An 18,127-nucleotide genomic window follows, 5' to 3' on the forward strand; every position below is an offset into this window, starting at 1 on the left:
TCAGATTTATACGTTAACTAGCTGACCCGGCGAACTTTGTTCCGCCTTAATGGCAATAAATAAGCAGACTTTTTTTTTAATTTCGAACGGGATAAAAAGTATCCTATGTCCTTCTCCTGGCTCTAAACTACCTCCCTGTCAATTTTCAGCTAAATCGGTTCAGCCGTTCTTGAGTTATAAGTGGAGTAACTAACACCACTTTCTTTTATATATATACTAGCTGACCCGGCGAACTTTGTTCCGCCTTAATGGCAATAAAATAACGGGATAAAAAGTATCCTATGTCCTTCTCCTGGCTCTAAACTACCTCCCTGACAATTTTCAGCTAAATCAGTTCAGCCGTTCTTGAGTTATAAGTGGAGTAACTAACACGACTTTCTTTTATATAATAGATAGATAGATAAAACTTGTGTGTTCTTATAAATGCGAAATACCTAGCACTCGTATGAAATGTGGACTTTCCCGTTTTGGGCCGATATGTTCATCGATCAATGATTTACGGTAAGCAGCCAAGTAACATAATAAATACAGGGTGTTAGGTAAACGGGTATATGAGCCGACACTAGCCCATGTTAACATGGGCATAATAAATGGTATGGTGAAGTCAGAAATTTGATATCATCATTTGAATTTTTTAAATTTTCATACAAAACAAAAATTTTCCTAACACCCTGTATAGAAGGTATTTCATAAAAGGCACGGTAATAAATAAAAGGTGTCCAAGCTAGTGTTGTAATTATATCGATCAAACCTTTATTTACTTTATGAATTGCTTAGGTAAGTACGTCAAAGTAAACAACATTGAAAATAAGTTATTTTAAATTATCCAATCATAATTACTTAATACAGTCGTTAAGAACTACACGTTCCTGTTCATTAAGATACCGTATGATGAAGTAATAAAATAATAAGCAAATGCTTGTTGACAGAAATGTTGATAGATCAGATAGCCAATAACTTTAAGATTACAAATATGTTGTTCTTATCTATGCAGTCTTAACATGATTTTCTACAACTTTCTTAATAAAAAAGATATTAGGTACCTACTAGCAATATTGCTTACAACTTAAATAAGTTCGCTGACTAAGCATGATTCGATACACAGGTGCAGACGACGGCATATCAACGTTAACATTGCAGCACCTTATGCAGCTGTTAATAGGGTCTATTTTTCAACAAAATTCTATAGTGTAAAGTACTGTAGACTATGTATTTGATGACTTGTCTCTATCCAGTTATCTATAAGTGTTCAAATCACAATGCACTTTCCATCGCCTATAAGTTTTCTCGACACATCTCATCATATTTCTGTTTCATCCGGCTCAGACCTCCACATCCAATTCTTAACCCACTTTCGTTCAAATCATCTTTGAAATAGTGATGTTCTAAAGCATCGATAGACTACACGAGAAAACTTANATAACTTATGCCAACGTTATTGCAGCAACTGTAGGCACTGTAGTTTAGCACCTCTAAAGAATTTTCTCTACTAAAGACTTTTCTATCTTTTTAAAGTAAACTGAAGTATTACAAATTACAATACACTAAGTAATAAATAAGTACATACCTATTATGACTGTAGAGTCTGTAGTGTGAGTCTATTTACACACGTGTTTTACATGAGCAAAGCATATAGAAGATATGAAATCGAACAGTTTTACTTTTTGAAATTAAGCTTTGCGATAACTTTTTTCATTTAACTATCTAAATTTTTCATCGAATTTTATGGAGTGCTACATCTACACTCTTCACATTCACGGCAAACTTACGAATCTGCTCTTTTAGTGCAAACCATACTCAGACAAAAAACTCAACAACTTTTAAAACGCTCTCTCGTCAAATACATATTCGTAAGTTTGCCGCGAATGTGACGGAAGTCATTTAATCGATAATAGACATCACTACATCGAACACAATTCGCGTCATTTTCCAACATCTTTCACGGTTCGTTGCCGCGAAATTGCGTAAAGAAAGCCATCCTTTCTTATGTTCCCCCAATTAGCCTGTCCTGCTCACTGGGTCTAGAAACTAGCCTAATTCAGTTAGTACCTGTGGTTTTGCTGAGGCGAATTAGCCTAGATTCTTCCACTTCGACTTCGAACTTAACCTTAACTTCGAACTTAAAAAAAAAACAAATATCTTTATAGCTACGTAGCTATAGATCTTTGTAATTTTTTCAAGTTAAGTAAGTTATCTAAACTTTACTCATTTCCAAACAATACGACTGAATAAAATAAAATAATACTTATTTGAGTTTATCGCTCACTCTATTTGGTTTCTCTATTACCTACGTAGTTTTTATAGAGTAAAAAATTCATCACAAAAAAATATTTCAAGAAGTAGGTAGACCATCATTGTGCATTGATGCTATGTATGATTGTAGATTACTTATCATTCGTTTTAATTAGCCGTTTTTCGCCATTACTTCACTCATCACTTCTCACGCGTCTTTGCTCAACACTAAATCCACAACCGAACAAAATCCAGACACAAATCTGCCTCTTAAAGGTGCAAAAACTGCTAAGTAATTAATTAAGCCTCATTATTTGTTTTAGCAACAATCACCGATTACAACTTTCATTCTTACAATGCTGGAATAGGGTTCGAAATTGACTGGATGTTTTATAATGCGTCACGAGTGATACAACGCGTTCATCTGAACCATTTATAATACACCGCACGCACTGCAATCACAGCTGCGTGGCATTGACTTGGCAAAAATGTAACAACTATGTGAAACTTTTTTTCTATAGATACCAATCACATTTGGAGTGTACCGACCAATATATGTAATTAGAATTTTCTTGTCTTACCGCTTGCTGATAATTTCCTTTAAGGAACTTACCTGACAGATTTAAACTAAAATGGATTTCAAGGCTTCGGATTTCAGTTGATATCTGTTAAACAGTGGCCGTTGTAAAATTGACAGGTTACTTGAAGGAAATCGAGTGCTTCAGCTGGGAATTGAACCCATGAAAGTTCTCCAGAATCTCGTGAGATACTCTAATTTAAACTTAGGGTATTGAATTGTAGCGTCGAAATTTGAATAGGCTACTGACATCGAATATGATCTTGATTTGCCTCAAATGTAATTTTTATTAGGGAGATTTGTGTGGAATTAAACGAAAAATAATAGAATCTTTACAATAGTTTTCCAACACCTTGACGAGCGTAAGAAGTAAAAAGGTGAAGGCTCTGAAAGCATTGGCAATGACCGCTCTATGACCTTTGGCGTCTCTAAAGGAAGTTCAAGTGGTGTATAATTTACAAATTGGCAGAAGCAAAAAATACAATGTACATTATCCAAATTATATCCTTTGTCGCATGTGCCTGTTAATTGAACGCAATTCAATACTTATAGGGTTGAGAATCCCATCCTATTATTATAATTTTGCTCTACCTGTCTCTTGTACTCTCCCTGAGATGTTGACTTGAGGAAAAGAGATGGAAAGGATTAAGTTTTTTTGGACAAGGTTTATTTAAAAATATTTTCACGGTCACCTCTTATTGAAAACTTGAACGACTTCCGTCACTTCCATACTTCGTTTAAGTCTGTTAAATAATATCGATTAATAAAAGTTCACACGGCCATGCTCTACTTTTCAATGCAATATTTATTTACGTTGTTTGTTTTGCATTCGCTAAATACACGTTGTCTTAAGGTCAAAATGATATGAATTGAAGACTACTTTTCAATACTAATGCATCATAATGATGTGTTTTGCATTTGCACGTGCTAGTCGCGCGAAACTGCAACCTTACATAACGTCGGTTAAGTTCTATCACCACGTAAGTCATATTTTGGCGGTTTTGCCATTTTCTAGCGGCTATGTAGATAATCGAAAGACGCGTGTCATTTCGTCCAATCTCCTGAAAAGTTGCGAAAAATGACCTACGTGGTGATAGAACTTGTTATGTAACTCAGTAAGTATTTGACACGTAAAGATGGTTGACTGATTGTTATATAGCCTTATTCGCTTCTGCCCTATAAAGGGTTAAAGAACACTACATACAGTACAATATTTGTTACTTCCACAGAATACCTAATACATAGTACAATCTTTCCAAAGTTACCGTAAAATCTTTCAAACAAAATATTTACATAAAAATCAATAGCGCAAGGTTGCTAAACATAACGTTACAAAACAGCTGGAGCACCCAGTTAACGCGTACAATTACTAGTTTGAACCATTTTCTGACTAATGAATATGCAATGATTTCAACCTGTAAGATTTATGCAAATTCGTCGATATTAGAGTCTACTCACACTAGACTAATAAGCGATTATGTTAAAAGTTTCGTAAATAACTTCTGATATAAGATGAGTCGTTTAAAAATTAAGATTCATTTGTAAAATACAGAGCTGAACATGACCACTCCCTTCCGTGGATATAGTAAAAGAGTAGCATGGGAGAAATGTCATCAGGCCTCCTCAACCCGTCTGGCAAGCGTGGAGAGTATAGGCCAAATTATCTGGTAAATTAGAATCTAGAGAGGCCTGTGTTCCTACGCTGGAGCCTGAATAAAGGAGCATCAATTTCAGCCTCCCCCAATGATTTCCACATCGCCCGGTTGGTAGTCCGTCCGCTACCTTCTGATGCTATGATGATATTTAATTTTCAAAAAATGTGTTACAATCCAATATTCATCCATCGTATGTGCAAAAACAACAAGTGGGCGCGGTCTCTTATGCGCGTGAGTGTAAAATAAGGCTCAATGTCAAGATGGAGTCCGCCGTGAGAATGGACCGAATCGCGCCGATACGGTAAGGTCGAGGTCGAAGGAAAAGTGGAAAAAATCGACCGCGCCCTGCTAAATTGAATTAAAAACTTGACACTTCGTACCGATTTCCTCGATATTGTTTAATATTCCATAAAAATTACTGGTTAGGCCAGATGTTTTAGGGTCAGTTGGACCCTTTGGTAACCGTTACTTTTCGAGATGAAAAGTAAGCCTACCATATGCACATTGCATAACAGCACTAAAAGTATTTGTTGTCAATGTGCCGCATAATGCGTTGGCTGTTGGCTACATCTTAACAGTAATACACGCGTATGGTAAAAGTGATAACTCATCACACTACAGAGATATGAAACCCTACAGATTAGTACTACAGCTCTATCTAATCTAGGTTCTAAAAAACTAAACAAAATAATCGAGACGAAAAAAAATAATTGAAAAAGATATGAATCTTTCGGATCATAAGTCAATTCCGCATCAGAGCCGCGCACAATGAGACCCAATAACCGGGCCAAGTGCAAGCCAGCCTACCGGAACACAGCTCAATGAGAAGAGACAGCTCACTTTGAGCAATACGAGTAGCAATTCCATATTTCCATATTTAAAATGCAGTTAAGAGTAACCTACATTTCTCATAATCTGACTTACAAGTCTCCTGGGTGCGTAGTGTGAGTTTATGTCAAACGCATTTGATATCGACTGCGTTAAAAAAATTAAGATTTTAGTTCTTGAAAGTTTCCGCTAGAGGCGCTCTGTACAATTCTTAATAAGTACATTTAATGTCACTTTTTACGCAGTCGAAATCGAATGCGTTTGAAGTAAATTCACACTACGCCCCCTGATCTCAAACAGGGTTGTCTACTCAAGATTTATGCTTTAACTGTTATTAAGCATTGTTCCTATGGTATAGAATAGTCACATGCCAACATCAATCTTTTCTTCACCATGTGTAAGTAAACGTAGATAAGAACAAAAAATGTCTTTTGAAAATTTTCTATATAATATCAAACAGCCCTCGGAAAATAATTTCCTTTAAGCTTGCTTTGAAAACAGCCTTTAGTTTATTATCCTGTTAAAACATTAACGTTACAGAAATTCGGCTCTTATCTTTGGGCTATGGATTATAGGGGAGAGTTCGGTATATTGTACCGCCGGGTAAATTGTACCACCCTCATATTTCGTAAAGTATTCATTGAATGNTAAGTAATAAATAAGTACATACTTATTATGTAAAGTCTGTAGAGTAAGGTATATTTAAACACGTGTTTTACATGAGCAAAGCATGTAGAAGATATGAAATCGAACAGTTTTACTTTTTAAAGTTAAGCTTTACGACAACTTTTTGCATTTAACTAACTAAATTTTTCATAGAATTTTATGGAGTGCTACATCTACACTCTTCACATCCACGGCAAACTTACGAATCTGCTCTTTTAGTGCAAACCATACTCAGACAAAAAACTCAACAACTTTTAAAACGCTATCTCGTCAAATACATATTCGTAAGTTTGCCGCGAATGTGACGGAAGTCATTTAATCGATAATAGACATCACTACATCGAACACAATTCGCGTCATTTTCCAACATCTTTCACGGTTCGTTGCCGCGAAATTGCATAAAGAAAGCCATCCTTTCTTATGTTCCCCCAATTAGCCTGTCCTGCTCACTGGGTCTAGAAACTAGCCTAATTCAGTTAGTGCCTGTGGTTTTGCTGAGGCGAATTAGCCTAGATTCTTCCACTTCGACTTCGAACTTAACTTTAACTTCGAACTTAAAAAAAAACAAATATCTTTATAGCTACGTAGCTATAGATCTTTGTAATTTTTTCAAGTTAAGTAAGTTATCTAAACTTTACTCATTTCCAAACAATACGACTGAATAAAATAAAATAATACTTATTTGAGTTTATTGCTCACTCTATTTGATTTCTCTATTAGGTACCTACGTAGTTTTTATAGAGTAAAAAATTTCATCACAAAAAAATATTTCAAGAAGTAGGTAGACCATCATTGTGCATTGATGCTATGTACACAGTAGATATATATACTGTGCTATGTATGATTGTAGATTACTTATCATTCGTTTTAATTAGCCGTTTTTCGCCATTACTTCACTCATCACTTCTCACGCGTCTTTGCTCAACACTAAATCCACAACCGAACAAAATCCAGACACAAATCTGCCTCTTAAAGGTGCAAAAACTGCTAAGTAATTAATTAAGCCTCATTATTTGTTTTAGCAACAATCACCGATTACAACTTTCATTCTTACTATGCTGGAATAGGGTTCGAAATTGACTGGATGTTTTATAATGCGTCACGAGTAATACAACGCGTTCATCTGAACCATTTATAATACACCGCACGCACTGCAATCACAGCTGCGTGGCATTGACTTGGCAAAAATGTAACAGCTATGTGAAACTTTTTTTCTATAGATACCAAACACATTTGGAGTGTACCGACCAATATAATTAGAATTTTCTTATCTTACCACTTGCTGATAATTTTATTTAAGGAACTTCCCTGATAGATTTAAACCAAAATGGATTTCAAGGCTTCGGATTTCAGTTGATATCTGGTAAACAGTGGCCGTTATAAAATTGACAGGTTACTTGAAAAAAAATCGAGTGCTTCAGCTGGGAATTGAACCCATGAAAGTTCTCCAGAATCTCGTGAGATACTCTAATTTAAACTTAGGGTATTGAATTGTAGCGTCGAAATTTGAATAGGCTACTGACAGCGAATATGATCTTGATTTGCCTCAAATGTAATTTTTATTAGGAAGATTTGTATAACGAAAAATAATAGAATCATTACAATAGTTTTCCGACAGCTTGACGAGCGTAAGAAGTAAAAAGGTGAAGGCTCTGAAAGCATTGGCAATGACCGCTCCACGACCTTTGGCGTCTCTAAAGGAAGTTTAAGTGGTGTATAATTTACAAATTGGCAGAAGCAAAAACTACAATGTACATTATCCAAATTATATCCTTTGTCGTCGCATGTGGCTGTTAATTGAACGCAATTCAATACTTATAGGGTTGGGAATCCTACCATATTATTATAATGTCGCTCTGTCTCTTATACTCTCCCTGAGATGTTGACTTGAGGGAAAGAGATGGAAAGGATTAAGTTTTTTTTTTGGACAAGGTTCAGTTAAAAATATTTTCACGGTCACCTCTTATTGAAAACTTGAACGACTTCCGTCACTTCCATATTTGGTTTAAGTCAGTTAAATAATATCGATTAATAAAAGTTCACACGGCCATGCTCTACTTTTCAATACAATGTTTATTTACGTTGTTTGTTGTACATAAGTAACTTCAGTAGGTAAGTATTTGATACGTAAAGATAGTTGATTAATTGTTAGATAGCCTTATTCGCTTCTGCCCTATAAAGGGTTAAAGAACTCACTACATACAGTGTAATATTTGTTACTTCCATAGAATACCTAATACATAGTACAAAGTTACCGTAAATCTTTCAAAACATTTACATAAAAATCAATAGCGCAAGGTTGCTAAACGTAACGTTACAAAACAACCGGAGCACCCAGTTAACGCTTACTAGTTTGAACCATTTTCTGACTAATGAATATGCAATGATTTCAACCTGTAAGATTTATGCAAAATCGTCGATATTAGAGCCTACATATACAAGACAAATATTGAAAACGAGTTTGTGCGCCTATGTTAGAAGATTTGTTATAACTCTTAATGAAGGGAGAGTTGCAAGAGCAGTTTATAAACGCACACTTGATGTTTAATTTCCTGCAGTGAAGTGGACCACCCCCACTCTTCCCTTGGATGTATAAAAGATGAACATTGGAGAAATGTCATCAGGCCTCCACAACCCGTCTGCAAGTGTGGGGAGTACAGGCCAAATTATCTGGTAAATTAGATAGGCCTGTGCTCCTACGCTGGAGCCTGTATAAAGGATGGTGATGTTCATCATCATCATCAATTACAGCTATAGGACGTCCTCTGCTGAATATGAATATTGGCCTCCTCCAATGATTTCCACAACGCCCGGTTGATAGTGGCCTGCATCCAGCGCCTTCCTGCTAGCTCCTGGATGCTATGATGATATTACATTTTCAAAAAATATTATTACAATCCAATATTTATCCATCGTATGTGCAAAAACAATAAGTCGGCGCGGTCTCTTATGCGCGTGAGTGTAAAATAAGGCTCAATGTCAAGATGGAGTCCGCCGTGAGAATGGACCGAATCGCGCCGATACGGTAAGGTCGAGGTCGGAGGAAAAGTGGAAAAATACGACCGCGCCCTGCTAAATTGAATTAAAAACTTGACACTTCGTACCAATTTCCTCGATATTGTTTAATATTCCATAAAAATTGTGAGCAGTCTATTGACGTGCTAACACTGGTGGGCCAGAGGTTTGAGGGTCATTTTTGACCCTTTGGTTACTGTAACTTTTCCGAGATTAAAAGTAAGCCTACCATATGCACATTGCATAACAGCACTAAAAGTATTTGTTGTCAATGTGCCGCATAATTCGTATTGTGTTGGCTTTCGTCTACATCTTAACAGTAATACACGAGTATGGTTACAAAAACAATTAGTTTCAAGTTATCGTGAAAAGTGATAACTCATCACACTACAGAGATATGAAACCCTACAGATTAGTACTACAGCTCTATCTAATCTAGGTTCTAAAAAACTAAACAAAACAATCGAAAGACGAAAAAAAATAATTGAAAAAGACATGAATCTTTCGGATCATAAGTCAATTCCGCATCAGAGCCGCGCACAATGAGACCCAATAACCGGGCCAAGTGCAAGCCAGCCTACCGGAACACAGCTACATGAGAACAGTCAGCTCACTTCGAGCAATGCGAGGAGCAGTTCCATAAAATTCAGTTAGAAAGCCAAAGCACACGATGCGTCGTACCACCGCGCCGCTGCAAGGCGTAATATTGTGCTTTGACTCTATATTGTGTTCTGCGACGCAAGACATTTCACATAATCTGAGCTTGCATGTCTTATCATTGAAACTGATTACAGAATTGTCTACCTAAGCTTTTGATATTTACAATTTATTCCTATGACCTTGAAAATGATTGAATTAATTTAAACAGGTTTTAACGCGATACGCGATGCGCGATTGAAATGATACAAACGACAAATGTCTTTTAACAATTTTCCACAATAAATTTAGCAGTCTTCTTTATTCTTAAAAAAAAAACTTATGTTTACGACAGGCATTTGCTGCTATCTTTTTATCTTGTTAGTTCAGAATTTGGCTGTTGTCTTTGGGCTATGGATAATAATATGATTCAACTTGAACTTCAGTTTTCGCTTTTAACCGATGTTCAATGGAATTTTACGCTTTCGTCCGATGTCACACTTATTAAGTACGCTTCTGATTCCAAGCCAGTTTATATAGCCATTTTAATTGATTCAAATGGATTTATTTGAAATTAAATATCATATCATTGCGACCTAGCTTTATGATAATACCGTTTCGAATTCGAGAAAATCTTTTGTAAATAAAATTAAATCGAACCCATAGATTAGTTACGTTTCCAACATTAGACAAATACGAGAAAAATGTATTTACGGCTACATTTAAGAATATAAAATCTAGAGCAACTTTTTTGTTATATTTAGGTTTTTGTTGATATTTCTATGAAAAATAATTTGAAACAACTTTCCACGTGTGTACTGAAGTATTCGAAAAATAAGCTTATCCTCCTACTGCAGAACATTTTCATTTTCATATGGAACAGTGTAATTCTTCGATAAAAATTTCCTGCAAGTATTTCACCGAACAAATCACAACACACTCATTATATCCGTTTTTTTACCACCACTAATTCGCAACGCTCGTCGCCAATTGCGGAAGCGAAGTGGCATGTCACTTGGCGCGTGACGGATGACACGTGACATGTGACACGCGATTTACGCGCGAAGGACGTTCGCGGGTGCTGTGACCGACGCAAGCTCAGCATGGCATAAATAACTAGTGTGAATTGTAATCAGATTCATTAGCAACAATTTGATTGACCTTCTTTTTAATCACTTTAGCTGTCTTTTTTATTGGTCTGTCCTTTTTCACAATATCACCAAAGGTCCGCAAATGAGCAAATGTTTTGTGTTACTATCTTCTTCTTGACCAAGTGACCACAAGGAAATACCGTTCTTGCATTTGGCCCGCCCAAATACAGCATAATTTATTCTGTTATGACTCAATTTAGTTACAAGAGCAATGAAGGGCATTATCGCATTCAAAATCAATTTGGTCCACGAAAAATCCAAACAATGTCGACTAATTATACGATAAACGATAGACAAAAGGGTATTTACGAATGTCTTTTTTAGTGCAAACGCGTTTTCCACAGATCTCAGTTGCAACAATCTCATTACAACAATTGCATTTCGAAACACCATGGCCCTGATGTGAACCCACCGACAATGGGTGAACCTTCGAACAATGATACAAACAAGTGTATAACAGCATTATCTGTCACTGATCTAACCTTCGAGGGATCGGGTGTGGTTCTCACGGCTTTCGGTGCAAATAACAAAGAGGTTGCAACTTAGTAAAGGCACTTGATGACCTTTCTTGATCCATTTTTTTTGTGGACCGTTTTCATTGGGTCATGTAAATCCAGTACCTAAATTAGGTTCATTCAGCTTATTATTACATGAATTATCAATGCAATGTGTTAACACTTCAAGGAGCGCTTACTTAAATATTTCATTAATTTCATCAGCTGATTCTGAGAATATTTTTGATTATTATGTTGTATTTCTCGTATTAATTATTGATCCAGTTAAAGCGTGAGGTAATAAAACTTTTTGTTATGAAGTCAGAATCGTGCAGTCAATTTCTTATCTTGATAAAATAGAAACAGATCACCATGCCTACAGACGCATTGTTCATGATATGACCTTTCTGAAGCAAACCTATGGTAAAATTTAACTGCCAATTTGTCTTTAAGATTTATAGTGGTTTATCTAAAGTAGTTTAACCTTCCAGGAACAGTTTGAACTTAATGAAAAATTTGCTATTTGTCGATGGTAGAGCACCTTAAGGTCAAGGTGTGGGCGTTTACTGCTCGACTTGACTCTATGGTCACGGATAATGGGTAAATACAACCTTTCTGGTTGAAATGGAAGTTGAAATCCAATTCAAAGTACCTTTATAGGTTAGAGATAATTTCTGAGATTAGGCTGTTATTGGGCAAAAGCTCGTTATTGAGGCCATTGCTTTATTAATTTCTTGTGCAATATTTGAGTCTAAGCCATAGAAGTCGAGCTTTTATAAGCTGTGCCCGCGACTTCTTTCGAGTATAAACTGTAAAAATCGTAGTGGAATAGGTATGTTTTTCTTATTTTTGAAACAATTTTCATCACTTCTATCGGTCGTAGCGGGTTTCGTTATCCAACACAAAATCGGGACAGTAGGTAATTCCTGAAATAAGCACGTTTAACCACATAATATTAAACAAACTCTTCAGCTTGATATATGACTACAGATTAAGAAACTATGAATAGTATTAAATGTTTCGTACTTATACTACTTATGTTTGACTTTTAACAGTTGATTACTAAGCACATTCAGGAATAGTTGCCGCAACCATAGACAGTGTTGGACCGCCTGTACGAAGTCGTAAACAATGCTATCGAGATTTGCGTCTGCGCACAGTGACAAATAGATCTGCTAACGCCTAGGGCAATCTGATAATATGCAAATGGCAAGTTCATTATTGTTTAGTAATACTTTAATTATTGCGAAATTTGCAAGCTTTTATGCCTGGTTTGTTTACAATTTTACTAAGACGTCACATAAGGTGTATCTTGTTTTAGACGATTGATTGATTCAGATTTGTAATTATAATTGGACAAAGATTCCATTTCTTTAAGTTACGTGATAGAAATGTATGATTTTCTTTTTACGAGTATAATTTTGTGTCCTGCATCTACTACTTATATTATGTTTATTTTTATCATTAACAGACTAAAAAACAAAACTTTCCGAATGAAATAGAAAGAAAAAAAATTCAAATACTTATACAGTGTCCCAAAATTAGCACCACATACAGACCCCAGAGGGCATGAGCCTAAGAAGGCACCAGTATCAGTGTGACGTGGCAATTTTGAGACACCCTGTATAATTAAAATCACAAATGAATATTTTGCATGTGTGTAGCAGTATACTACTAGCAGTTCAATAGAAGGGATTTAGGCCATAGTACTTTAAGCCTCAGCCCAGAAGCTAGTGCTACACTACTTACGGAGTGTAGAGGAAGCCATTACACCTTCCATTAGTGTGCCATCGCGTTTCGTAACACCGAGCGGTTCCCACGGTGGCGTAACTGGGTTTAGACTACCAAGTATCTAGTAGCATGCTGGTAAAGTGATTCAGTGTCTAATAGTAAGAAAACTAGTCATGATGTACCTAGATATCTATTTTACTATGGCATTACTTTAGGAGAGCCGACAAGAACAACGCCTCTATGTAGGATTGAACTCTCTTGATCTTGAAATCTTGAAATCTTTATTCTTACATCGAGGCATGTCTTTGTAACGGGTCATGAAGGATGACTCTAGAATTGAGACTCCAGTTGTTACATTCCACATAATAGAAGAAATTGTACTTTCTTCTTTGCTGGTTCGTTGAATTCTTTAAATTGTAGTGTAGTAACGAGCTCGTGTGTGTAGAGTTATCAAAATTAAATGATCTCTCTCATCTTTTTTGTCTCTAATAATCTTCTTATCTTTATTACTATCTAAAATAAAATACTTAACGCTCATGATTTTATGAATCGTTTAATCGCTTTAGTTTTTTAATTCCCTTTTTAAATCTGCACACACACATGACCTCCGCAGCCTTTTTTCAGCTAACTTCTTTAATATATTTAAAACAATAGAATGAGATATTGAGAAACTAATAGATTTATGATAACAAAGGTGTATAATAGGTACAAGATTATTAACCTTGATGCCTCGTGTAGGAGTGAATGACTCGTCTGTGATATCGTTATACTATTATAATAATCACTTCAGATAATGATCATGCTTTTTGCAATTTAATATTTCATAACAATAAAACAGATTATCTAACTATGAAGGCATAATTGTGCTTCAAAATGGGCTTTTTGAGCAATGAATTTTTGCGGCTTCACAAAAAAATCAATTATAAGTCCGAGAAACAATATCAAAATCACTATACCTAGCTATGAGTAATCTGTAAGACCTATGTATAAAAAGAAATCTATTTTAACTGATTTAATCTTTACTATAAGGTGAACAAAAAGGATATTAAAAATACCATCCTGATTTGCAACGCCCTTCTTGAAAAGTAAAAAGAGACTAGCTATGGGGAAAATAAACGATGCAGGGAGTGTCATAACTTCTTCTTTATTATGTGGATTGCAGTGACTAAATTTACTTTTATATTCTTTGCAGGTACACAGTAAAGGGTTGAAATTCGGCATCTACGAGGACTACGGCAACTTCACTTGCGCTGGATACCCCGGCGTGGTCGGCCATCTACAAGGCGGTTAGTATTAATAAGTTTCCATAATGACATTATTTAGATACAATTATGCCATGTACTGATCTATTTTTTTCTCTGAATAAGTATTAATCAACCCGATTTCATCTTAGTAAGCCCATTCTTTATCAATAGAGCAAAACATTTCTATAGTTAACTAGCTGACCCGGCGAACTTCGTACCGCCTTAGCGTAGAGATTTTCTTTATATTTTTTTCCGTAAAAACCTTGTACAGAGTATTAGAAAACTACAAAAAAAAATCAGCCAAATCGGTCAAGCCGTTTTCATGTTATGTCGTGACAACGGAAAACGGGTTTCATTTTTATATATATAGATTAGTTTTTTGTGTTTTGAATAAAAATCTATCACGTAAAAACATAATGGGGTCTGGATTTGTAGGTGCTCTCTTACCCAATCCACCCCAGATGGAACACTCATGTGTGAAATTTTGTCTCTGTTTCGCTAGAACATTGCCAGAAATAACAGAAGAAGTTTATCCTCTAGGATTAAGCCTAGGCGCAGACCATCGATTTTTCGTCGGCCGATAGCTTAGTCGGGCAGTTGATCAGTATGGGCAATGGGCATGTATGGAAGTGCGCACATTACACCGATTTGATTCGGCTGATTCTTCATACAATTTAAAATCGGGCACAACTATCGGCCAACTAAAAATCGGTGGTCTGCGCCTAGTCTAAGCCTCAGTGATCAACCCGGTGATAGAAAAAGAAGTACAGAACCAAGGAGAATGGAATCTTTACCCTTTAACAAGTCATCAGATTGACATTCGGCAGATCGGCAGTCATTATCGAAATTGTAGCCTAGAAACAGACTGAAAATGAAGTCATCATCACAATTATGGACGGACATAATCACGTATTGCCAAATGCGGCATCACAAGAAAGCGGTCTGCTCTATACAGCTCCCATTCGGTGGGTTGGTAACCTTTATTCTAAAGGTCAAAGGTTCAATTTGCCCTGCAAGGCTTTGATTGTCGATAATATTGGACCACGTTCGATCGTTACAGTCTTTATGATGTCAGACTTCATCAATCAGTGGTTCAGTTAGTTGTGCGTCTTTAATGGTTATTTAAATTACTTCTGTTTCTTCTCCATTATTTTTTCTATTACACACAATAGTCAACATCCAACCAGTGTATTGATTCCCTAAATTGACAACATCATTCACCGTTAGAAAATGATGTCCAGATTCAAAATTTTAAGGCATTACATTTTACTCGTATAAGCCTAGCCGCAGACCACAGACTTTTTGTCGGTTGACAGTTGGGTCAGACTGTTAATCAGTATGAACAATATGGACATGTATGAAAGTGCACACGTTATACTGATTTGGTATCGGCCGATTCTTCATACAAAGAATCTGAAGAAAGCCGACTAAAAGTAGCCTACGGGAAGCCTAAGCCTAAGCTCTGTTACTATTTGAACTGAAGAAAAATTCGCAATAGTATGACCTAATTCCTTCGCAAAGAAACAATAGCGTGTGTCCCAACTTGTTCTACGACCTGCATATTCAATACATTTTATTACCTGGCGATCATACGTGATAACAGACTATTTATATTCCAGTGTCGTGGTAAAGAAAGTGAAGAATGATTGTTAGGGTCAGTTTAACAGGTTAGCATTACGTAAATTGATGACTAAACGTGTTGGTTGTACTTGATTCATAAAATTCATTTTATTATCTGTAAGTAGGCTTTAAAAGAACATACACGCCCCAGTTCTAGGTACTGTTTCGGGTCATTTTTATGAATATAGACCAATGCTGAGAAAAAGCAGCAGATTACGTTTAAGAAACCCACTCAAGCGACAAGGACTGTTACTGCCTGAAAAACGGGGATACTAGGCATCTGAAAAATGTATTGGGTCTTAAGACCCAATGTCAATATACTCAATAAGTGGATCTATTATACCGTTCCAGAGGTTAAGTCTACTAAGCTGTCTGCTTTTCTTCTTCCTTACTCTATCGTCTGTTTCATGAAAAAATGACAGTCAAATGAAAGTAACTAAACCAGTGGTTCTTAACCACGTCACGTCGTTCTTAAGTCACGAGGGACCATTTTACCAAATTTCTATCTTGTCAGGGACCACTTATTTTTTTTTTTCAAAATCCTATGGAAGGGGAGGTCGATTTCTCGCCCACTGTGCGCCGTTTGCGTTGTGTTGCCTCGACTCATCACGTCACGTCACTTGTTTATTACGAAGTCTTCGCGGACCACTTGGAATGCCTCCAGGGACCACCAGTGGTCCGCGGACCACCGGTTAAGAACCACTGAACTAAACGATCTCTAAAAACTGACTATATTTTAAAGAAGTGATTGAACTACTTTACATTAGCTGCTACAAATTCTATGCTAATGGTGGTTGCTCTTATTTATCTACTGAAATTATTGCCCGAGACATAACTCGGCATAGAAATCACGTTTCCAGGTGTAGTGCTGCAAATAATTATGCAAATTGCCATCGCTTGGGTGGCTACAAGACATATGACATACAATATGATCGCATTGCGTGTACCCATTGCTTATCAGTTATCATGCTTCATCACCCTCGACACCACTCTTATTCCAACGTGCTAAGGTCCACATTGATTAGAGTTTTGACTTAATCGTTTGATAAATAGGACAATTAAAAATCTTCCTGTATTTATAAGTGGCACCGTTTTAACATTGTTCCTCTAGTGATGGATGATTAAATTGGTCATTTTTAATATTTTATCATAATTGTTTCCCTATCAGTAGGAACGTGGAAGCTACTGAATATGGAAGTTAGATACATAGTAACTTAACAACTTAAATACTACAAAATAAAAAAAGACGCGCTGATTTTTCAATTTTCGGATTTATAACTTTTAACTGAAGAATAAGTTTGGCACATTGACAGTTTCAATATGGGAAATATGTGAAAATTACAAGTTTATTATTCAGTTAAAAGTTATCCGACGATTGAAAAAGCAGCCCTAAGCTGCTACTTAGGCTTTATTGTTAAGGGATCAGAATACCCGAGCTTTGTCTCTGCAATACAGTTAGAGAACTAGAAAGCTTTGTTGTCCTGTAGTGGGGATTAAATGACTTATTGATGAAACTTTACTTAACAATATTAATTTTGATTTCATTAAATCAAGTAGCAGTCGGCGGAGTTCATAGCTCGTAAAGACGATGGCCGTTGGGGCAGGAAAGCTCTCGAGTGGTGACCACGGGCTAGAAGACGTAGCGTGGGCAGGATGGATGCGGCCAGCGCACCGTTCATTGTGGAAAACCTTGGGGGAGGCCTTTGTCCAGCACTGGACGGCATTTGGATGAAACGAACAAGCGATTAATTTGAGGCATATTTTGAAGCACTTTAATTCCCATTTACAATTTTAGATCAGAATTACGAGCACAATTCTAAATTCCAAAACGTCTCTCCACGAATCCATATCACTCACGTTCACCACTCCTCTTCTCCAGATGCCGCCACATTCGCCTCCTGGGGCGTGGACTACGTGAAGCTGGACGGGTGCTACGCCCTCCCAGCTGATATGGACCACGGGTACCCTGAGTTCGGGATTGAGCTGAACCGCACCGGCCGCCAGATGGTGTACTCCTGCAGTTGGCCCGTCTACCAGATTTATGCTGGGATACAGGTATGGGAATATTAAAGGGGCTCTTGCAATCTCACAGTCTCTCTCAATTTTCAAATTTGGATGTTCAGTATTCATAACAAATATTTTGACAACCTAGAACAGACTATCCTGGCGCCTTAGAACAAGGAGGACCGACTCAAAAAAAATGGCTACTAGTCGTTTTGTTAGCAACACATAGAAGCGATTCTACATAGATTTGGTTCGGATCCTATTGATTCCTGAT

General features: G+C 36.6%; 1 protein-coding gene across 3 annotated transcripts in view; it reads left to right on the top strand.

The window, feature by feature from the left end:
• Positions 1-18,127, top strand: part of LOC114351665 (alpha-N-acetylgalactosaminidase) — a 93,124-nt gene that overhangs the window by 68,003 nt on the left and 6,994 nt on the right. For all 3 annotated transcript variants that reach the window (XM_028302951.1, XM_028302950.1, XM_028302952.1), the window contains exons 4-5: positions 14,178-14,271; positions 17,729-17,904. In XM_028302951.1, coding sequence (XP_028158752.1) covers positions 14,178-14,271; positions 17,729-17,904 — 270 coding nt within the window. The remainder of the gene's footprint in view (positions 1-14,177; positions 14,272-17,728; positions 17,905-18,127) is intronic.

Source organism: Ostrinia furnacalis, unplaced genomic scaffold (genome assembly GCF_004193835.3).
Source record: "Ostrinia furnacalis isolate ACB-3 unplaced genomic scaffold, ASM419383v2 OfSCF1172, whole genome shotgun sequence".
NCBI classification, from domain to species: Eukaryota; Metazoa; Arthropoda; class Insecta; order Lepidoptera; family Crambidae; genus Ostrinia; species Ostrinia furnacalis.